Genomic DNA, 24,978 nt, shown 5'->3' with positions numbered 1-24,978 from the left:
CATGGGTCAGACACCGAACTCTCTGCGATTCTGCCTCCGAAGTATACTGTAAATGAAAGGGTGCATTACTAGACATGTGAGACATGTAATGACTGACAGCTTGTACTTCTGATCTACATATAGATGGCTTAATCCCTAAGAATAAATAAATGAATATAATTATATTGACACATTTTTAATTACTGACAGCTAAACAACATAGACTTGTGGAAAAGTATAGATTTTCTATTATAGACTCACTTCCTATAAATTCCAAATTCCCAGCTGACCTGATTTTATAACACAGAATTGAAGTAGGGGGCGAAGAGTGAAGTATTTACGGTAGTTGATCTAGATTCCCATTCATGTTGGTTACATGAAACTTGAAGGTGGAGTTTATAACATTCCTAAAGTGCTGTCCTTTCAAAATCTATATCTGGACAACTCAGACATCTCCACATAGTCAACCCAGGCATGGACATATCATAAGCGCAACCTGTGCAGACACACAGGGGCACATGAGGTAAGGGGGTCACTTCCACATCCAAAGCATGTGGAATGTGCATTATGCCTGCAAAAGACTCCTATACTGTTCATGCACGGGGGCCCTCTTCTGTCTGGGTCCATCCCTGAGTCAACCAGCATCAAGCTTGAACATGGACATAATAATAGAAGTATTTATGTATACTTGGCATGGATAACATTAAATCCTATGGTTTACTGTTCTGCCACACGTACGGTACTCTTCAAGATAGGGCTTGATGACTGAAGTAAGAGAAATGCCAGTTATCTGATACGAGGTAATGTGACAAAATTACCTATGTGCCAACACCTTGCTTAATGAAATGGTGACCTATCCCTGAACCACTTCTATGTTTCACTTGTTCACATTTGTTGCCATGAAACAACTTGCACCAACTTTGCAAAAATAATGATGTCCTTGTAATGTTCCAATATATTTGGAGGAGGAATGTGGAAAAAATTTCTGGTGCACGCTTCAAGCAAATACCTGACATAGACTTCAGATTGTTTGTGGCACATAAATCAGTCGAAACGTGTCAAATTTATTAAGAATCTAGATCCAGGAAACGTTGGGGAAGATATACCCTACAGTGTTTAAGTGTGCATAATTTATCATCAGGATTCTCTTAGGATGATAAATTTGGCTCATCTTAGGCACTTCTGTCTAACTTTACACCTCCTTCTGATGGACTTAGTACACAACAATACTTTGGATAACATTGTCGCCTCTAAGCCATGGCCCTCTTCCTAACCACTTCTCAATTAAGGCTCGAAAAGTCTAACACATATAATTTGATGTAAGACGCATATCCTATGTGTAGTTGTGGTACAGCTTTGTGTTGCACTAAAACAGTGGCTAATGGTGGGTTTACACATGGCCAATTTATTGCTTAAATCTGAATGAGGTTTGCAATAAATTACATGCTACAGAGACAGCCCCATTCATTCATGGAACTCATTTTTAGGTTGCAGAAATATCACTGTCATTTTGAAAAACGTTTAACAAATCACAAGTACAAAAATGTTTTGTAAAAAACAACTTTATAATTATCTTATCGCAGAAAAATGTTTTTTTTTCTTTACTTGTAAACTACGGTACTTTTTGGCCTCAGCCCACCTTCTGAACTCATTTACTCTGAAATACAGCTACAAATTATTTAGTTTAAAGCATGATATACTTCCATATTGCAGAGATATCGGATTACAGCTGCTTATAGAAATGGGGGACCAGAGTGAAAAAGAGAGCCCATGAAAACACACAGGCATGCGCTGCTACTTTCTAGTGTTTTAACTCATTCCCAAGGTGAATTCACAGCAACACAGCTCAGTATTCCTGTATGATGTTCTGCTTTTGCTAAGTCTGAACAAATGCTACATAAAGACAGGAGAGCAGGAATGCCTCAATTTGATTTTCTGTGAACTGTTAATGGAATCTTTCACCAGATTTTTGTTACCCCCTTAGTGATGGGGCAGGGCTATACAAAGCTCATGAATATGGACGCCTACCTTGCATCCTGCTGATAAAACAGTGATTTTATAGAAACTACACTAAACATCCAAGTAAGTGACACATCACATCAGGGTTTCCATGTCTACATTATGCGGCTCTCAGATTAAGTGGCAAAAACCTGGCGACAGATTCCCTTTAGGACCCCTTCACACATCAGTGTCCCCAGTACGTGTGGTACACAGAGCCATTATAATCTATAGGTCTGCACACAGTGTATGTATGCTGCTGTGAGCGGTGACGTCAATAGGGTTAAAGCAGTTCATAGGCTGGCTCACACAAAGCTTACCATGAGTGCTTACCGCTGCCTGTGACCTGTGACATTAATTAAGCCATCGATCATCACTGCAGCCGTGTTCTCATGCTAAGCTCAGGGTTTTCCGGTTGGCGTGGTGAGCGGTCACATTGCTGATGTCAACACTCACCACACTATCCAGATGGAGCAGAGTTGGGGATCGTCATTAGACCTCATCATTATGGATTAATGGCGGACAGGTGAGGAGGATTACATTGATTTTTTTATTTTTAGGTTAATAAATGGGTAAAAGAGGGTAATTGTCAGGGAGTGAGTAAAGGACTTTTCTCTGTGTGTGTCTTTATTAATTTTGACTATGGGGTTAGTAATGGGGGTGTCTGATAGACACCACTCCAGTACTAACCCCTAGGCCTGATGACAGCGGACATAAAACAGCTGACATCAACCCCAAAACTATTACTCCACTTGCCAACGCATCAGAGGAATTGGCAGATGTAATGGATGCGCCATTTCTTGGGTGGCTGAGGACTGGTGTTCTTAGTCTGGGAGGAGGCCAATATCCATTGCCCCTTCCGAGCCTGTTAATATCAGCAAGCAGCTGTCTGTTTATTTTTTGCTGGTTAGTAAAAGTAGGGGCACCCCACGTCATTTTCTATTGGGGTCCCCCCTTTTTACTAACCAGTAAAGGCTAAGCAGACACCTGTGAGCGGTTATTAAAAACCTGGGAACCTTTATGGCTATTGGAACCTTCCCAGAATAATAACAACAGCTCCCAGCTGCGAGCTGTCTGTTTTCCCTCAGCTGGTTAGGAAAAATAAGGGGGAACAGGTGTTAATGATGAGAGTTGGATTCAGCACCCAGCGCCTGGGAACAACACTAACTTTACTGCTTTTTCCCCAACATCATTATGTGTCACACTGATAGTGCTCACGGATGGCACATGAATGCCAGGCAGAAGTTACAAACAGACACACAAACACAGATACCACCAGTACTATTTTTTCCAATACAGGCTATATCAGGACTTGTGAAGGGGGGCCTTAATTGTAGATATCATAACGGCCAGTCTTCACTCACTACTGCATAGACAACTAAACATTAGACATACAGCCTGCAGAGGGGTAAAAACTAGCGAAAACTTGTTTTAAATAATTTAACAATTTGCTAAATGTTTTCTTTTCTCTTTGTTGCCACAGCAATTATGCCATGAAAACTTGGTAAATTTATTAGAGGTCTGCAAGAAAAAGAAGCGCTGGTATCTAGTCTTTGAATTTGTTGACCGCACAGTACTTGACGATCTTGAACAGTTCCCAAATGGGTTAGATTTCACCAGAGTTCGAAAGTATTTATTTCAGATTATAAGAGGGATTGGATTCTGCCACAATCACAATGTAAGTAGCATAATACATCCTCTTTATGTTTGACTGCATTATTATGAGCATTCCCATCTATTTATAGGTTAGGCTTTACTGTAGTTTTTAGTGTTAAATGAACTAACACTTTAAGTATATAGTTTTTATCCAAGACAGTCCCAAAGCTAAAATTTAGCTTACCATTTTATAAGGATTTCTGAAGATTTGGCCAGCACACAGGAAATTTAGTGTACTGGGTGACATTGGTAGGTTCCAATTCCTCTTTTATTAGAGTAGCATGTTTCTGTTTATGCAATGTGTGACAAGATACACAGTCCAGTCCATAGAATAACAGGTTAAAGGAACTTGAAAACACTTAAAACTTAAGTGCCTCATGAGTGTAAAGTTCCAAACAAAACGCACCTTATATTTCAACTTCCTGGACTGGAGTGAGAAGTGTTATTTTGAGAGTAACCATCTAGGTTTGAAGGGATATTTACAGGGTAACACGAATAAAAGCCCTCTGTGAATTCTTACCTAAAAACCAGATGTCTTAAGCCATTGTTTTTGCTCTGGTGTTCTACATAATGAGATATCTGCTAAAATTTGCCTGGATTGCTGCATTGCATAAACTCCTATGTTTTATCTGAATATCCCAATATTTGTTTCGGTCAAGCATTTTTCAAAATGACAGCTACATAAGCAATTAGGGGTATAACGCCATATATAGATACAATAAACTTTATTAAATAAAAAATAGATAAAAAGGAAGAAGCCAGACGTGAAACTCACGTTAGGTGTGTTCTTCCAGGTATTTTTTCTCACCATGGGTAAATATATTATTTGGGAACCGATTGGGATATTTTACCAGTGTATGTGTGGGTCACATTAAACTTACACACTAGATACCTTTAAGTGTATACCACCAGTAAAGGCAGTAGTATTGTGGGATCTGAACATATATACAGCAAAAAATCCTGTTATTTGCAAGAACTTATAAGACTATAAGTATTATTCTATTTATAGATTTTTTTTTTGCTCAGAAGTATATTCCTGCTGCCTTAATGCTATCTACTCTATAGATTCCTCCCATCATATACACACAAATGAGATTAATCATATGTCTCTTGTGCATAGAATTTTTTTTGTGAATGTATTATTTAATTGAACTAATATATGATATGGATACCCTCTGTAAAACAAAGAACCCAGGTGAGACACGTTTCTGTTTTAGCATTTTGCCTCAACCCGGCAGGGGTCGGTCCAGAGGATGGCACAACACACACACAATGGGATGGTAAAGGGGAGAGGAAGGCAGTTACAATAGGGAACGAGGGATGGAACACCTTCTGAGATCCAACCTGTGCCTGTCTCTGCACTCCCCTAACATCCTAAGCGGGTCCTTCCCCCCGTTGCTGTCATGTACCTCGTCCATAACTGTCACCTCACACTGCCCTGGCTACTTCACTGGCCAGAAAGGTGCTAGCCTCACCACTGCAGATAGTATAAACACAGAGGATAGTGACAAGCACGAGACAGACACGGTAATACACAAAAACTTAGCTGCAGATTCCTCTGTCAAGCTCCACACCACGGAGGATATGGAAACGGGCCCCTGAAATCCACAGAAGAAGCAGATTCAGTGCTGACACCGGAAAGCTGCAATGGCACGGCTGGTCTACATAGAAAACTCTATTACCAACAGTCAGCTGATGTGTCAGGTGACTGTTTAAAGGATGGTGGGAGTGGTCACCACCTACATCAGCTGATCAGCAAACACAGCAGCTGCCAGCAAGGAAACAGACATTAACCCTTGCTGATCTGAAAGGAGTAAAGCTACATGTAAATCATAGTGGAAACCAGAGCTGCCACAAATCCAAACCTGAATCATGACACATCTCCTCTTCATTTGTTTTGTTTACTGTGGTATTTATTTAATAATATATACTGTATCCACATATGGCTAATTGCTGATATACAATGGGTACAGAAAGTATTCAGACCACTTTAAATTTTTCACTCTTTGTTTCATTGTGGCCATTTGGTAAATTAAAATTCAATGCAAATTTTTTTGCATTAATGTACACTCTGCATCCCATCTTGAATGAAAAAAAAACAGAAATGTAGAAATTTTTGCAAATGTTTTAAAAAAGAAAAACTGAAATATCACATCATCATAAGTATTCAGACCCTTTGCTCAGTATTGAGTAGAAACACCCTTTTGAGCTAGTACAGCCATGAGTCTTCTTGGGAATGATGCAACAAGTTTTTCAGACCTGGATTTGGGGATCCTCTCCCATTCTTCCTTGCAGATCCTCACCAGTTCCATCAAGTTGGATGGTGAACGTTGGTGGACAGCCATTTTCAAGTCTCTCCAGAGATGCTCAATTGGGTTTAGGTCAGGGTTCTGGCTAGGCCAGTCAAGAATGGTCACAGAGTTGTCCTGAAGCCACTCCGTTGTTATTTTAGTTGTGTGCTTAGGGTCATTGTCTTGTTGGAAGGCGAACCTTCGGCCAAGTCTGAGGTCCAGAGCACTCTGGAAGAGGTTTTCATCCATGATATCTCTGCATGTGGCCACATTCATGTTTCCTTCAATGACAACCAGTCGTCCTGTCCCTGCAGCTGAAAAACACCCCCATAGCATGATGCTGCCACCACGTTTCACTGTTGGGATTGTATTGGGCAGATGATGAGCAGTGCCTAGTTTTCTTCACACATACTGCTTAGAATTATCACCAAAAAGGTCTATCTTTGTCTCATCAGACCAGAGAATCTTATTTCTCATAGTCTGGGAGTCCTTAATGTGTTCTTTTAGCAAACTCTATGCAGGCTTTCATATGTCTTGCACTGAGGAGAGGCTTCCGTCGGGCCACTCTGCCGTAAACGCCCGACTGGTGGAGGGCTGCAATCATAGTTGACTTTGTGGAACTTTCTCCCATCTTCCTACTGCATCTTTGGAGCTCAGCCACAGTGATCTTTAGCTTCTTCTTTACCTCTCTCACCAAGGCTCTTCTCCCATGATTGCTCATTTTGGCTGGAAGGCAAGGTCCAGGAAGACTTCTGGTGGTCCCAAAGTTATTCCATTTAAGGATTATGGAGGCCACTGTGCTGTTAGGAACCTTGAGTACTGCAGAAATTGTTTTGTAACCTTGGCCACATCTGTGCCTTGCCACAATTCTATCTCTGAGCTGCTTGGCCAGTTCCTTTGACGTCATGATTCGTATTTGGTCTGCCATGCACTGTGAGCTGTGAGGTTTTAAATAGACAGGTGTGTGCCTTTCAAAATCAAGTCCTATCAGTTTAATTAAACACAGCTGGACTCTAATGAAGGAGTAGAACCATATCAAGGAGGATCACAAGGAAATGGATATCATGTGACTTAAATATGAATGTCTGAGCAAAAGTTCTGAATACTTATGATCATGTGATATTTCAGTGTTTCTTTTTTATTACATTTGCAAAAGTGTCTACATTTCCATTTTTTTCAGTCACGATGGGGTGCAGAGTGTACATTAACCCCTTTCTGACCTCGGACGGGATAGTATGTCTGAGTTCAGATCCCCTGTTTTGATGCGGGCTCCGGTGGTGAGCCCGCATCAAAGCCGCAACATGTCAGCTGTTTTGAACAGCTGACATGTGCGCGTAATAGCGGCGAGTGGAATCGCGATCCACCCACCGCTATTAACTAGTTAAATGCCGCTGTCAAACGCTGACAGCGGCATTTAACTACCGCTTCCGGCCGCGTGGCCGGAAATGCGCTCATCGCCGACCCCATCACATGATCGGGGGTCAGCGATGTGTTAGGATAGTAACCATAGAGGTCCTTGAGACCTCTATGGTTACTGATGCCGGCTTGCTGTGAGCGCCACCCTGTGGTCGGCGCTCATAGCAAGCCTGTAATTCAGCTACATAGCAGCGATCTGATTAAAGCTGCTATGTAGCAGAGCCGATCAGGCTATGCCAGCTTCTAGCCTCTCATGGAGGCTATTGAAGCATGGCAAAAGTAAAAATAAATGTTTAAAAAATAAATAAATAAAAAAAATATAAAAGTTTAAATCATCCCTCTTTGGCCCCATTCAAAATAAAACAACAAAAATAAAATCAAATATACACATATTTGGTATCGCCGCGTTCAGAATCGCCCGTTCTATCAATAAAAAAAAGGATTAACCTGATCGCTAAACGGCATAACGAGAAAAAAATTCGAAACGCCAAAATTACTTTTTTTGGTCGCCGTGACATTGCATTAAAATGCAATAACGTGCGATCAAAAGAACGTATCTGCACAAAAATGGTATCATTAAAAACGTCAGCTCGGCTCACAAAAAATAAGCCCTCACCTGACCTCAGATCACGAAAAATGGAGACGCTACAGGTATAGGAAAATGGGGCAATTTTTTTTTTTTTTTAAAGTTTGGAATTTTTTTTCACCACTTAGATAAAAAATAACCTAGACATGTTTGGTGTCTGTGAACTCATAATGTAGGATAGCTGCGGAGACACCATCACGTGTTTCTCAACGCAAGCAGTGAATAGCCAGACCTTTCCCCGGGAAGGAACAACCACGGGAAGGGCAGCATCCAATAAAGGAAAACATCCAATACAGGAAAACCACCTATGCCAAGCATGGTATCCATCCACAGACAGCTGTTTCGGGGTGTTTGCCCCTCATCAGTGTGGAGTAGGAATCTGGCTATTAGGAGCAGTGCCTAGTAAAAGGCTGTAAAGGCACAGATGATTGGCCTCGGGGAGACCAAAACATCCAACACCGCGGAGACACCATCACGTGTTTCTCAACGCAGTGATCCAGAACACTGCCCCATCCCTTATGGGAAATATGCAAACGCATGTAGGATAGCTGCGGAGACACCATCACGTGTTTCTCAACGCAAGCAGTGAATAGCCAGACCTTTCCCCGGGAAGAAACAACCACGGGAAGGGCAGCATCCAATAAAGGAAAACATCCAATACAGGAAAACCACCTATGCCAAGCATGGTATCCATCCACAGACGGCTGTTTCGGGGGTGTTTGCCCCTCATCTGTGTGGAGTAGGAATCTGGCTATTAGGAGCAGTGCCTAGTAAAAGGCTGTAAAGGCACAGATGATTGGCCTTGGGGAGACCAAAACATCCAACACCGCGGAGACACCATCATATGCGTTTGCATATTTCCCATAAGGGATGGGGGCAGTGTTCTGGATCACTGCGTTGAGAAACACGTGATGGTGTCTCCGCGGTGTTGGATGTTTTGGTCTCCCCGAAGCCAATCATCTGTGCCTTTACAGCCTTTTACTAGGCACTGCTCCTAATAGCCAGATTCCTACTCCACACTGATGAGGGGCAAACACCCCGAAACAGCTGTCTGTGGATGGATACCATGCTTGGCATAGGTGGTTTTCCTGTATTGGATGTTTTCCTTTATTGGATGCTGCCCTTCCCATGGTTGTTCCTTCCCGGGAAAAGGTCTGGCTATTCACTGCTTGCGTTGAGAAACACGTGATGGTGTCTCCGCAGCTATCCTACATGCGTTTGCATATTTCCCATAAGGGATGGGGGCAGTGTTCTGGATCACTGCGTTGAGAAACATGTGATGGTGTCTCCGCGGTGTTGGATGTTTTGGTCTCCCCGAGGCCAATCATCTGTGCCTTGTGAACTCATAATGACCTGGAGAATCATAATTGCAGGTCATTTTTAGCACTTAGTGAACCTAGCAAAGTAGCCAAACAAAAACAAGTGTGGGATTGCACTTTTTTTGCAATTTCAACGCACTTGGAATTTTTTTCACATTTTCTAGTAAACGTCATGGTAAAACCAATGATGTCGTTCAAAAGTACAACTTGACCCGCAAAAAATAAGCCCTCACATGGCCATATTGACGGAAAAATAAAAAAGTTATGGCTCTGGGAAGGAGGGGAGTGAAAAACGAACACGGAAAAACGGAAAATCCCAAGGTCATGAAGGGGTTAATGAGAAAAAAATGAACTTTTTTGAAATTACCAAATGGCTGCAATGAAACAGGGTGAAAAATTTAAAGGGGTGTGAATACTTTCTGTACCCACTGTAGGTGTTGTTTATCAAATTTATAGGAGAGACATTCATTAATTTTTGGTCTATTTGATAGAAATTATTTTTCAAAATGGACTAATAAAGATTTACGTTTTTTGGGAATACAGAGTCCAAGTGCTGAATAATTTTCTTTTGTAGTATAAGGCAGCAAATTCAGAAATAATGCATCTGATGACTAGGGCAAGTCTCCACAATTTTAGATGTCAGCTGCCTCTCTCATAAAAAGAAATTCCAGGCCTTTTTTCTGGAGCCATCTTTACCTCCAGAGATGAATCTAGTAACCAAGAACTAAAGCTTATTCCTTTTTATTTTAAGTACAAGATTATAATACTTTATATATTTATTTAACTTTTGTCTGAATCTCCTATCATAAAGATCTGGATTTTTCACCCTGTACAGTTAGGTACAGAAATATTTGGACAATGACAAAAGTTTTGGCAATTTAGCTGTTTACCAAAACTTATTCAAGATACAGTTACATAATCAACATGGGCTTAAAGTGCAGATTCTCAGCTTTAACTTCAGAGAGGGGGAGATACCAAGTGGGGAAAATCCGGTGGAGAAATTGGTCTAGGTGAGAGGTATACAAATTGCTCACCGTTTGGGTTTGGAGTTGTTTAACCCACAACTGAGCATCATGGTATGACAGCTGCTGCAGTACCCTCAGATCGGGAGATCCTGCCATGTAGAACAATTGGTAGGAGGGTAGAAGTAGAAGTCTGTGCTACTATGCTAGATTCAAGAAATCCGGAGGACGTCATGAGGGACTACTCCATGTGGTTTATTCTAATAATAATAATAATAATAATAATTTTATTTCTATGGCATCAACATATTCCGCAGCACTTTACAATTATAGAGGGGACTTGTACAGACAATAGACATTACAGCATAACAATAATCACAGATCAAAATAGATACCAAGAGGAATGAAGGCCCTGCTCGCAAGCTTACAATCTATGAGAAAAACAATACTGTGGTTTTCCTGATGAAGTAGTTGGTTGTACTTCTAAATGTATTAAGAATAAACCATATGGTCTAATCGCTCATCACATCCTCCAGAGTTCTTGAATCTAGCACAGCAGTGCAGACTACTCCTCCTATTCTACTATCCAATTATAGCTTTCATTTGAGGGTATTCACATCCTTTTTGGAGTAAGAGAGTTACTGCTCTTTAATATTTAGCTGACTCTTTTCCAAGGGACCAAAAGTAATTGGACAATTATCTCAAAACATCTTTGACTGGTTGCATAGGCTATTCCCTCATTAATTAATCCATCATCAATTAAGCAGGCAAAAAGGTCTGGAGCTGATTACAGGTGTAGCATTTACATTTGGAAGAGGTAACCTGTGAACTCAAAAATTGTGGTCAAAGGAACTCTGAATGGAAGAGAAACAGACCATCATTAGGCTGAAAAAAAAACAAGAAATCCATCAGAAACTGGACATGTTAGGAGTGGCCAAATCAGCAGTTTGGTACAGTCTGAAAAAATAAACAGCGCACTGGTAAGCTTCGGAACTTAAAAAGGTCTGAAGATCAACAGCAAACAACATCCACCTAAAGTGTTGATTGATGATGTGACTGAAGACAGAAGCAGCCGGATGAATTCCCGAAGTATACAGTGCTATATTTTCTGCTCAGATTTAACCAAATGCAGCAAGATTGATTGGACGGCGCTTCATAGTACAGATGGACAATGATGACACAAAACATGCAGCAAAACCAACCTTAGGAGATTTTTAAGAGAAAGAAGTGGAATATTCTGCAATGGCCAAGTCAATCACTAGATCTCAACCCCATCGAGCATGCATTTTACATGCTTACTACAAAACTTAAGGCAGAAAGACGAAGAAACAAGCTACAACTGAAGTCAGATGCAGTAAAGATTTGGCAAAGCATCACAAAGGAGGAAACCAAACATTTAGTCACGTCAATGGCTTCCATTCTCCAGCAAGTCATTGCCTGCAAAGGATTAAAAGTGAACATTTTATTTATGATAAAGTTAATTTGTCCAATTACTTTTGAGCCCCTGAAATTAGGAAACTTTGTAGAAAAATAGTTGCAATTTCTAAATATTTCACAGCATATTTTTCTTCAACCACTTTAATTAAACGTGAAAGTCTACACCTCAATTGCTTCTCAGTTGTTTCATTTCAAATAAAAAATAGTGGCATGCAGAGCACAAATCACAAAGATTAGTCAATGTCCAAATATTTGTGGACCTAACTGTATATTTTCCTTTTGTTTAATGCAACTTCTAGATTATTCATAGAGACATAAAACCGGAGAATATATTGGTTTCCCACTCAGGAGTGGTAAAACTATGTGATTTTGGATTTGCACGAACGCTGGCTGCTCCAGGAGAAGTATATACAGATTATGTGGCCACCAGATGGTACAGAGCACCTGAGCTTTTGGTTGGAGATATCAAGTATGGCAAGTAAGACCTTCTAACTATGAACTACAATTAAATATTTAGCAATATGTCTTGTCTTCAAGGGAGGATAAATGCTGTGATCTTTTTTTCTTCAGGGCTGTTGATGTGTGGGCTATTGGCTGTTTGGTAACAGAAATGCTTACTGGAGAACCACTTTTTCCTGGAGACTCTGATATTGACCAGTTATACCACATAGTGAAATGCCAAGGTAACATTATTTTAACAGATTTCTGTAAAAAACGTAAAAAATCTAATGATATTGTCAATGATTAATATTATTGAACAAACTAAAAAGTAACATCATGCATGACAGTCAGACAAATGCCAAAATATAGTCTTCTGGCATATATTGAGCTAACAGATATCTTGGAATAGCATTATAGTCTAAGCTAAAGACCCAAGATCGGTGTGAACAGAGCCATTATATATTTTATTGCACTCTGGTGATTCATTTAACCTCTTGCTCTTTTGGCTTTGTACAATAAAATGTAAAATAAAGTCCTTTAACGTACCAAATGGCATTTGGCAACTAATTAACAAAGGTGTTAATAAAAAAGTAACAAAATAATGAACTATCTTCATAAGTAATAATTATCTGTTACAGGAAATCTGACTCCACGCCTGCAGGAGCTATTCTACAAGAATCCACTATTTGCTGGTGTGACTTTACCAGAGATAAAGGAAGTTGAACCTCTTGAAAAGAGATATCCAAAACTCTCTCCTGTTATATTAGATTTAGCCAAGGTATTCTATGACATCAATAAGTTCAGCATAACATCATATTTGGGTTTTATAAGGGCTGGCTGAAAGATATTAGGGTTTAACACTGCTACTTCACTAAATTTAAAATTCACAGAGAAAAAATATCCTTGGGGATGTAATTAAAGCTCACGGAAAAAATCCCCCAAAAAAATTAAAAATTAACCTTTATTAATATAATATGATAAAAGACAACCACATAAGTGCACTACTCAACCATCACCAAAAATTAGCAGCATACTACAGGAAAAGCCAGGGTGGTGCCAAGCCCTGCGCTACACTAAAAAACACCCTACCTACCAGCGGAGGTTGGCACCCTATTAACCTGCGCAATGGCGCCTCCGCTCCTCATTGACTCTCCCTGCTACCCCTAATGGGCCCTGCTGGGATGGGGAAAAGAAAAATCACTCAAGCAGTGCCCCTCTAGAAAATGATGCGTCAGCAACGATGAATTAGTAGATCTATCTTGTTACCTATATTTTTTCCTTCCTGTCAGCGGGGGTTGGCACCCTAATAAAGAACTGTCCACTAGTCTAACCCTATATATGAGATATGGAAGGTAGGTTAAGGTGCTTGTAGTGCTTAAGATGTATCAGGAAGAATACAATCCTCAATTTGTTACCATGTGTCAAGGGTGTCCTTAGGGGTACAATTTATGCATATGTAGATATTCCCTTACTGTGATGGTCATTCATGCTTCACATACCACATAGTTTACAGATAAACATATAAATGAGGGCAGATACAAATAACAAAAAAATAAAGATACAATCTCCTCATTAATCAAATTATATAAACGAGGGCAGATACGAACAACAATAAATAAAGATACTATCTCCTCATTAATCAAATCATGGGCATCAAGCCAGTGGTACAGAGCAACATACAGTGTTGCAGAGAAAGATCCCCCTAAGCCCTTTCTGACACCCAACAACACCAGGTCATAATCCGATGTATCTCCTCATAACTCACGAAACTTCCCTTTCTAACTCAACGCGTTTCCCCTCCCCAAATTCCAGGAAGTTCATCAGGAGTAAAATAGATACAAAAAGGGTTACTTAGCTTCTTCCATAAATGGTGCATGTAAGCAATATAGTCCGTATCACCATCGGGCCAGTCCCCTATAGATATGGTGCTAAGTGTTATGATCCTTAGTGGTTGAGGATCACAAATTACTCCTGCTAAGTAACAAATATAGGACAAGCTCTAGGGAGGTGGCAAACTGGACTGACCGCAAATCTGAACCTATCCAAACACACTAGAAGTAGCCAGTGAACGTGCCTAAAAATCCTAGACGTCTCGAGCCAGCCTGAGGAACTAACTACCCCTAGAGAGAAAGAAAGACCTCTCTTGCCTCCAGAGAAATAATCCCCAAAGATATAGAAGCCCCCAACAAATAATAACGGTGAGGTAAGAGGAAGGCACATACACAGGGGTGAAAGCAGATTCAGCAAATGAGGCCCACTAATACTAGATAGCAGAAAATAGAAAAGGGAATCTATGCGGTCAGTAAAAAACCCTTACAAAATATCCACTCTGAGATTTCAAGAACCCCCACACCAACTAACGGTGTGGGGGGAGAAACTCAGTCCCCTAGAGCAACCAGCAAGCGAGAAAATCACATTTTAGCGAGCTGGACTAAAAACATAATGAACGCTGATAATCAAACAATGATCAAACAAAAACTTAGCTTGTCTTGGAGAGACTGGGAGCAAGGTAGACACAAGGAATCTGAAGAGCACTGAATACATTGATAGCAGGCAAGGAACTGAGTATCCAGGTGGGCTAAATAGGAAACCAACCAAGGATAACGAACCAGCTGATGCTGCAACCTGCAGAAAGACAACACAAAACAGTACCGCTTGTGACCACTAGAGGGAGCCCAAAAATAGAGTTCACAACAGTACCCCCCCTTGAGGAGGGGTCACCGAACCCTCATCAAGACCCCCAGGGCGATCAGGATGAGCCGCGTGGAAGGCACGAACCAAATCGGCCGCATGAACATCAGAGGCGACAACCCAGGAATTATCCTCCTGACCATAGCCCTTCCACTTAACCAAATACTGCAGCCTCCGTCTAGAGATACGAGAATCCAAAATCTTCTCCACCACGTACTCCAATTCACCCTCGACCAGCACCGGAGCAGGAGGCTCAACAGAAGGAACCACAGGTACCATATACCTCCGCAACAAAGACCTATGGAACACATTATGAATGGCAAACGATGCTGGGAGATCCAAACGAAAAGACACCGAGTTAAGGATTTCCAAGATCTTATAAGGACCGATGAAGCGAGGCTTGAATTTATGAGAGGAGACCTTCATAGGAACATACCGAGAAGACAGCCACACCAAATCCCCAACACGAAGTCGGGGACCCACACCGCGGCGGCGGTTGGCAAAGCGCTGAGCCTTCTCCTGTGACAACCTCAAATTGTCCACCACATGGTTCCAAATCTGCTGCAACCTATCCACCACAGAATCCACCCCAGGACAGTCAGAAGGCTCAACCTGACCCGAGGAAAAACGAGGATGGAAACCAGAATTGCAGAAAAAAGGCGAAACCAAAGTAGCAGAACTAGCCCGATTATTAAGGGCAAACTCGGCCAAAGGCAAAAAAGTCACCCAATCATCCTGATCAGCAGAAACAAAACATCTCAAATAAGTTTCCAACGTCTGATTAGTTCGCTCGGTTTGGCCATTAGTCTGAAGATGGAAGGCCGACGAAAAAGACAAATCAATGCCCATCTTAGCACAAAAAGTCTGCCAAAACCTGGACACAAACTGGGATCCTCTATCAGACACAATATTTTCAGGAATGCCGTGCAAGCGAACCACATTCTGAAAAAATAGAGGAACCAAATCGGAGGAAGAAGGCAACTTAGGCAAGGGCACCAAATGGACCATCTTGGAAAAACGATCACACACCACCCAGATGACAGACATTTTCTGAGATACTGGAAGATCCGAAATAAAATCCATGGAAATGTGCGTCCAAGGCCTTTTCGGAACAGGCAAAGGCAAAAGCAAACCGCTGGCTAGAGAACAGCAAGGCTTAGCCCGAGCACAAATCCCACAAGACTGCACAAAGGAATGCACATCCCGCGACAAGGAAGGCCACCAGAAGGACCTAGCCACCAAATCTCTGGTACCAAAAATCCCAGGATGACCCGCCAACACCGAAGAATGAACCTCGGAAATAACTCTGCTGGTCCATCTATCCGGGACAAACAGTCTCTCTGGTGGACAACGGTCAGGTCTATCCACCTGAAATTTCTGCAGCACTCGTCGCAAATCTGGGGAAATGGCAGACAAAATAACTCCCTCTCCGAGAATACCAGCCGGCTCAGAAACTCCCGGAGAGTCAGGCACAAAACTCCTAGAAAGTGCATCAGCTTTCACGTTCTTCGAACCGGGCAGGTATGAGACCACGAAGTTGAAACGGGAGAAAAACAACGACCAACGAGCCTGTCTAGGATTCAGGCGCTTGGCAGATTCAAGGTAAATCAGATTTTTGTGATCCGTCAAGACCACCACACGATGTTTAGCTCCTTTGAGCCAATGTCGCCACTCCTCAAATGCCCACTTCATAGCCAACAACTCCCGATTACCAACATCATAATTCCGCTCGGCAGGCGAAAACTTTCTTGAAAAGAAAGCACATGGCTTCATCACAGAGCCATCAGAGCTTCTATGCGACAAAACAGCCCCTGCTCCAATCTCAGAAGCATCAACCTCGACCTGGAAGGGGAGAGAGACATCTGGCTGACATAAGACTGGAGCTGAAGAAAACCGGTGCTTCAGCTCCCGAAAGGCCTCCACGGCCGCAGGAGACCAATTAGTCACATCAGAACCCTTCTTGGTCAAATCCGTCAAAGGTTTAACCACGCTAGAAAAATTAGCGATGAAACGACGGTAAAAATTAGCAAAACCCAAGAACTTCTGAAGACTCTTAACAGACGTGGGCTGAGTCCAGTCATGAATAGCCTGGACCTTGACTGGGTACATCTCCACAGTAGAAGGAGAAAAAATAAAACCCAAAAAGGAAACCTTCTGTGCTCCAAAGAGGCATTTTGAGCCCTTCACAAATAAAGCATTAGCACACAGGACCTGAAACACCATCCTGACCTGCTTCACATGGGACTCCCAATCATCAGAAAAGACCAAAATGTCATCCAGATAAACAATCATAAATTTATCCAGATATTCTCGGAAGATGTCATGCATGAAGGACTGAAACACAGAAGGAGCATTAGAGAGTCCAAAAGGCATCACCAAGTACTCAAAATGGCCTTCGGGCGTATTAAATGCTGTTTTCCATTCATCTCCCTGCTTAATGCGCACAAGGTTATATGCACCACGGAGATCTATCTTGGTGAACCAACTGGCACCCTTAATCCGAGCAAACAAATCAGACAATAGTGGCAAAGGATACTGAAATTTGACTGTAATTTTATTCAGAAGACGATAATCTATACAAGGTCTCAAAGAACCGTCCTTCTTGGCCACAAAAAAAAATCCTGCACCAAGAGGGGAAGAGGATGGGCGAATATGTCCCTTCTCCAAAGACTCCTTTATATAACTCCGCATAGCGGCATGCTCTGGTATAGACAAATTAAAAAGTCGTCCCTTAGGGAATTTACTACCAGGAATTAAATTTATAGCACAGTCACAATCCCTATGAGGGGGGAGGGCACTGGACCTGGGCTCATCAAATACATCCTGGAAGTCAGACAAAAACTCAGGGACCTCAGAAAAAGTGGAAGAAGCAATAGACACCAACGGAGTATCGCCATGAATTCCCTGACAACCCCAACTCGACACAGACATAGCTTTCCAATCTAAAACTGGATTATGAGCTTGCAGCCATGGCAGACCCAAAACGACAACATAATGCAAATTATGCAGAACAAGAAAGCGAATCACCTCCTGATGTACGGGAGTCATGCACATGGTCATTTGCGTCCAATACTGAGGCTTATTCTCAGCCAATGGCGTAGCATCAATTCCCCTCAGAGGAATAGGAAATTCCAAAGGCTCCAGGACAAAACCACAGCGCCTGGCAAACGACAAATCCATCAGATTCAGGGCAGCACCCAAATCCACAAAAGCCATAACCGGGTAGGACGACAAAGAACAAATCAAAGTAACAGACAAAATAAATTTAGGCTGTATAGTACCAATGGTGACAGGTTTAGCGATTTTTTTAAGTGTTTAGAGCATGCTGAGATAACATGAGTAGAATCACCACAGTAAAAGCACAACCCATTTTGACGTCTATGACTTTGTCGCTCAATTCTGGTCAGAGTTCGGTCACATTGCATAGACTCAGGTCTCTGTCCAGAAAATACCGCCAAAGGATGAGCAGATTTGCGCTCCCGCAAACGCCGATCAACCTGAATGGCTAAAGCCATAGAATCACTCAGACTTGTAGGGGTGGGAAACCCCACCCTAACATTCTTAACGGCCTCAGAAAGACCTTCTCTGAAATTTGCAGCCAGGGCACACTCATTCCATTGAGTAAGCACCGACCATTTCCGAAATTTTTGACAATACACCTCTGCTTCATCCTGACCTTGAGAGATAGCCAGCAACGCTTTTTCTGCCTGATTATCAAGATTAGGCTCCTCATAAAGCAGTCCAAGAGCCAGAAAAAATGCATCTACATTAAGCAATGCAGGATCTCCTGGCACCAGAGAGAAAGCCCAATCTTGAGGGTCGCCACGCAACAAGGAGATAACAATTTTAACTTGCTGAGCGGAATCACCAGAGGAACGAGGTCTCAGAGATAGAAATAACTTACAATTATTCTTAAAATTTAGAAACCTAGATCTATCTCCAGAAAACAACTCAGGAATAGGTATCTTTGGTTCTGACATAGGGCTATGAATAACAAAATCCTGAATACTTTGCACCCGTGCAGTAAGATGATCCACACTAGAAGTCAGAGTCTGAACATTCATGTCTGCAGCTGAGCTCAAAACCACCCAGAGTTCAAGGGGATGAAAGAAGCTAAACAGACTGCAGCAAAGGAAAAGCGGGAGGGGAAAAAAAAATGTACTCAGGTCTTCTTTTTATCCCACTTCTGCGATGCATTAAACACTTTTTGGCCTGCTATACTGTTATGATCCTTAGTGGTTGAGGATCACAAATTACTCCTGCTAAGTAACAAACATAGGACAAGCTCTAGGGAGGTGGCAAACTAGACTGACCGCAAATCTGAACCTATCCAAACACACTAGAAGTAGCCGGTGAACGTGCCTAAAAATCCTAGACGTCTCGAGCCAGCCTGAGGAACTAACTACCCCTAGAGAGAAAGAAAGACCTCTCTTGCCTCCAGAGAAATAACCCCCAAAGATATAGAAGCCCCCAACAAATAATAACGGTGAGGTAAGAGGAAGGCACATACACAGGGGTGAAAGCAGATTCAGCAAATGAGGCCCACTAATACTAGATAGCAGAAAATAGAAAAGGGAATCTATGCGGTCAGTAAAAAACCCTTACAAAATATCCACTCTGAGATTTCAAGAACTCCCACACCAACTAACGGTGTGGGGGGAGAAACTCAGTCCCCTAGAGCAACCAGCAAGCGAGGAAATCACATTTTAGCGAGCTGGACTAAAAACATAATGAACGCTGATAATCAAACAATGATCAAACAAAAACTTAGCTTGTCTTGGAGAGACTGGGAGCAAGGTAGACACAAGGAATCTGAAGAGCACTGAATACATTGATAGCAGGCAAGGAACTGAGTATCCAGGTGGGCTAAATAGGAAACCAACCAAGGATAACGAACCAGCTGATGCTGCAACCTGCAGAAAGACAACACTACACAGTACCGCTTGTGACCACTAGAGGGAGCCCAAAAATAGAGTTCACAACAGCTAAGCTGACAGGAAGGAAAAAATATAGGTAACAAGATAGATCTACTAATTCATCGTTGCTGACGCATCATTTTCTAGAGGGGCACTGCTTGAGTGATTTTTCTTTTCCCCATCCCAGCAGGGCCCATTAGGGGTAGCAGGGAGAGTCAACGAGGAGCGGGGGCGCCATTGTGCAGGTTAATAGGGTGCCAACCTCCGCTGGTAGGTAGGGTGTTTTTTTAGTATAGCGCAGGGCTTGGCACCACCCTGGCTTTTCCTGTAGTATGCTGCTAATTTTTGGTGATGGTTGAGTAGTGCACTTATGTGGTTGTCTTTTATCATATTATATTAATAAAGGTTAATTTTTAATTTTTTGGGGGGATTTTTTCTGTGAGCTTCACTAAATTTACCAAGTATATAAATCAGTGGTGGACAATCAAGTTTTAATGAATAAATCTTGGAATAATAATAAGTTACACAATTGTATGTGTTAAAAAAATGTTCCTGTGCTGAGATAATCTTGTGAATATGGCACTGCTGTGTCAAACTACGCATGGCTGCTTTAGTTTATGGTTGGTACATACCGCAGCTCCTGGTCAGGGGAGATAACATAAGTCACTTGTGATTTAGAAACACACAGCACTCAAAGATCCTAGTTGGTGGTGCACAAGTCAGGTTTCCAGCCCGTCAAATAGTAATCACAAAAAACTTGGCACTCGCTGTATTGAAGAAAAAGTTGAACATTCCTTTTATTGTGCATCCAGTTCAAAGATTAGTTATTTAACGTTTTCGGGCTGATTATAAGACCTTCATCAGAATAATCTCTAACAAAACTGGAGTAGTGAGCGTGATATGAGGGCCTAAAAGAGGCCTGCGTATTGGTACGACCCGGGGTCAGTAAATCCTGCTGGATCCTGAAATAAAAAACTGCATGAGGGCGCATACGAGGAAGCCGTGAATCGCTGTCTGAAGTGCGCTGAGGCTCCATGTCCGAAGTGCAGAGGTGCCGTCTGTCCCGAGACAGCGATTCACGGCTTCCTCGTATGCGCCCTCATGCAGTTTTTTATGCGCCATTTTCCAATACCGGTAGGGTCTCCATTTTTCATGATCTGGGGTCGGGTGAGGGCTTATTTTTTGCGTGCCTAGCTGACGTTTGATACCATTTTGGTGCAGATACGTTCTTTTGATCACCCGTTATTGCATTTTAATGCAATGTCGCGGCGACCAAAAAAAAGAAATTCTGGCGTTTTTTTTTTCTTCTCGCTACGCCATTTAGCGATCATGTTAATCCTTTTTTTTATTGATAGATCGGGCGATTCTGAGCATGGCAATACCAAATATGTGTATATTTGATTTTTTTTTAATTATTGCTTTATTTTCAATGGGGCGAAAGGAGGATGATTTAAAGTTTTATATATTTTTTTTTTCATATTTTTTTTAAACATTTTTTTTTTACTTTTGCCATGCTTCAATAGCCTCCATGGAAGGCTCAGCTGCATAGGAGCGATCATCAGATCACTCCTATGTAGCTGAATTACAGGCTTGCTATGAGCGCCGACCACAGGGTGGCGCTCACAGCAAGCCGGCATCAACAACCATAGAGGTATCAAGGAGACCTCAGGTTGTCATGACGACGCATCACTGACCCCCGATCATGTGACGGGGGTCGGTGATGTGCTCATTTCCGGCCCGATGGCCAGAAGCGGTAGTTAAACGCCGCTGTCAGCGTTTGACAGCGGCATTTAACTAGTTAATAGCGGCGGGTGGATCGCGATTCCACCCGTCGCTATTGCAGGCACATGTCAGCTGTTCAAAACAGCTGACATGTCCCGGCTTTGATGCGGGCTCACCACCAGAGCCCGCATCAAAGCAGGGGATCTGACCTCGGACATACGATCCCGTCTAAGGTCAGAAAGGGGTTAAAGGGCCCCTTGCCACTATTTCTGATAAGTCAGTGTCCTTTTCTAAAATTTGCCAATTCTTCCTTATCACTGACCGAATACACTTATCCATTGGGCCATACCTGAAACTGAACACAAATCTTTTTCCCCTGTATTTTTGATAACCAATCAGGCAAAACTCACAGCTGGAGTCTGCAACCCTCATCTGTGAGCTTCAGCAAGGCTGGTTATCAAGAATAGAGGGGTCCTCCACTCTGATTTTTTAATTATTTAAATAAATGATTTAAAACAAACGGCGTGGGTTCCACCCCATTTTTGACAACCAACCAAGCTAAAGCAGACAACTGGGGGCTGGTATTCTTAGGCTGGTAAGGGGTTATGAGCATTTTCCTCCCCCAGCCTAAAAATAACTGCCTGCAACTGCCCAGAAAAGGAGCATCTATTAGATGCGCCATTCTGGTGCTTTGCCCGACTGAGGAATGAGCTGCTGCGAGCGCAGTGTCAATGACTAGCGGTGACATCATTGAGTTTACCGTCGGTAACTGTGGCTCCATTCCCTGCTGGGAAAATTAACTACAGTGACCTCAGCGAGATCTCCACTAGCACCATGAGAAAGTCTAACGGTACAGTGCTGAGCTTAAGAGAGTTAAGCGCAGTTCACTATGAGAAATTTCTCACAGAGAACTGTGGTAAACTCTCTGAGCTCAGCGCTACACCGTGAGACATTTTTAAAAATTACATTGGTTTCCCTGTTTTTTTTTTATAACCAGCGAGGCTCCCATCATTCCCATTAGCCTACAGCTGCTAATGCTAATAACAGTGAGCGACTGATGGGAGTATTCATCACCCGCCGCCTGTCCTATAAATAAATCCAGCATGTGTTCCCCTGTATTTTAACCAGCCAGACAAAACTCTCAGCTGTCATCTTCAGCAAGACTGGTTATAAATAATAGAGGGGTCCCACCCGTTTTTTTTAAATGATTTAAATAAATAAATTTTAAAAATGTCATGGGGTTCACCCCACTTTTGACAACCAGCCATGCTAAAGCTAACAGCTGCGGACTGGTATTCTCAGGCTGGTAAGGGGCCATGGATATTGACCCCCCAGCCTAAAAATAGTAGCCCGCAGCCACCCAGAAAAGGTGCATCTATTAGATGTGCCAATTCTGGCGCTTTACCCGGCTGTTCCCACTTGCGGTGTAGCAGTGGCAAGTGGGGTTCATATCTGTGGGGTTGGTGTCACCTTTGTATTGTCCGGTGACATCAAGTCCATGGCTTAGTAATGGAGAGGCATCAATAAGACACCTATCCATTACTAATCCTATTGTTATATTGTAAATAAGCACACAAGCAGAATAAAGCCTTTTAATTGAAATAATGACACAGACTCCTTTAATGATTCTAAATTAAACCATACTTACGGATGTCAATGGAGAGTGATTGCAAGCTGAACACAACATTCAAAAAGGATGATACTGACACTTTGAGCTCTAATCTCTGAACAGCGTGATTGGGGTACTGGCATTACAGCAAAGTTGACAGTACCAGAAGAGAAAAAGAATTGATAGAAGGGTTTTTAATGTGAGACAGATAAACTCAGCTGTGCTGCCCCTTCCCCCATACTGACCCATGCAGAAGGTTAGACTAGGAGATCAGACTGTCTGTCATACATTTCACACGCTGAGAAAGCGGCTCTAAACTATGGTGGGGGTGTGATCTACGTTTCTTTGAGTGTTGCTACCTCCTTATGATTTGTCATACAGTGAGAAGAGATACCTGAAGTCAGTGTGTAACAGGGTGGCATGGGGTGGTAGGTGTGGGCGAGTTCACTAAGCAACAGTCAGTGAGCACCCCGGCACCTTGTACGTGAAAAGTCCCCGGTGTTGCATGTGCAGCATGCACCACAGCACACTCACAAACTCTGTCAGATTCCCCTCAGCTGCTGCCATGCTGGCTCCGCATTCATGAGCTCCGCAAATTACTTCAAAGATGAGGTCTTTTTCCAACATCTTAACTTTACTAGACAGCAGCGTGTTCATCTCACAGACAGCATAGTCAAAACACAGAGACATCTTCTTATCTGCATTCTTCACATCAGCAGCACAGTTCACACAGGGCAATGTTTCCTGTACTTTCCCCTCCTCTGGCATATGGGCAGACTCTAGTATCTCTGTCATTTCTTTCTCTTTACTCTTGACGTTCACGGACGTACCTCTAGCCAGACTCTGTCCTGTCTGTGCTTTCCTTTCCTTTGCCATCTGGGCAGCATCTTTGGATGGTTCGTGTTCTATCTGTACCTTCAGCATCACCAGCTCCCTGTCAGCCCCTTGTCCGGTTCCAATAGGTAAAGGTGCCGGGAATGCCATCTCAGCTGCCCCCGCCCCGGTCGTAGAGGCCGGATCCTTCTTGGGGATGGTCCTGTTCAGCTGGTGCTCGACTGCACTATTCTTCAGCCGGGGGGCCCTTACTGCCATCTTCAGACTTATCCACCACAGCCTGTAACTGTCTCACTGTATGCGTTCTGCCCCATGGGCAGACTGCCCAGGTGTCTGACAGAACCAGGAAGTGTCTATCCTATATCTCCCTGCTTTGTGCTGCTCTGCCCCTCCCATCTACTTAACTCCTTGCTGCCTGTGCCTAAACTAATACTCTTATTTATCCTATTCTCTATCGTGCCCCCTCTATTCTAATCCCCCTATGGTCCTATACTGTCCCTAAGCTTACAAGCTTACACTTAGTATATAACAAATGCATCACATTACAATACATGACCCTCATTAATGAACATTAGCGAACTGCACATTACATTAGCATTAGTGAACATGAATAACTGTCAGTGTGCCACACGTGACACGTGCTAAGTGTTCAGGAGAGAGGAAGCACACAAGGGTCACTGCCACCTCCTTACAAGTGAAAACTGTTTAACATCTATTTAGACTTAACAAATTAATTGTTAATATCTCCACAACAAAGAGGCACAATTTAAAACAATATAAAAAATAAACGTTTTAATACGCTCTGCAGCTTCTATTACATTGTGATTTCAGTTTAACAGGAAAAATTTGGTGAAGGGTCCTTTTTAATTGAGCTATAGTTTGTGTTAATTCTAGTTATATTATAGTTATAGTATGTATTAATTATTGTCTCTCACTCATTATGGTGTTCTGATTTGTCTGTAAAAAGCTCGACAATACAAAAAAAAGAAAAATTGAGGTTGGCAATCCAGATCTATATCATTTAAATTTGCACTGCACAAGCACAGTACAGAGCATTCTATGTCAGTTTACTATTGGCCTTGATGGTTGCCCACTCAAGGTTTGCCCTGCAAGTGTAAAGA

General features: G+C 42.3%; 1 protein-coding gene across 2 annotated transcripts in view; it reads left to right on the top strand.

The window, feature by feature from the left end:
- Positions 1–24,978, top strand: part of CDKL2 (cyclin dependent kinase like 2) — a 132,603-nt gene that overhangs the window by 41,365 nt on the left and 66,260 nt on the right. For both annotated transcript variants that reach the window (XM_077276683.1, XM_077276691.1), the window contains exons 3-6: positions 3,461–3,655; positions 11,944–12,122; positions 12,215–12,327; positions 12,724–12,863. In XM_077276683.1, the coding sequence (XP_077132798.1) occupies positions 3,461–3,655; positions 11,944–12,122; positions 12,215–12,327; positions 12,724–12,863 (627 nt within the window). The remainder of the gene's footprint in view (positions 1–3,460; positions 3,656–11,943; positions 12,123–12,214; positions 12,328–12,723; positions 12,864–24,978) is intronic.

The sequence above is a fragment of the Ranitomeya variabilis genome, chromosome 1 (genome assembly GCF_051348905.1).
Source record: "Ranitomeya variabilis isolate aRanVar5 chromosome 1, aRanVar5.hap1, whole genome shotgun sequence".
NCBI classification, from domain to species: Eukaryota; Metazoa; Chordata; class Amphibia; order Anura; family Dendrobatidae; genus Ranitomeya; species Ranitomeya variabilis.
This window is presented reverse-complemented; position numbering and strand designations above follow the sequence as displayed.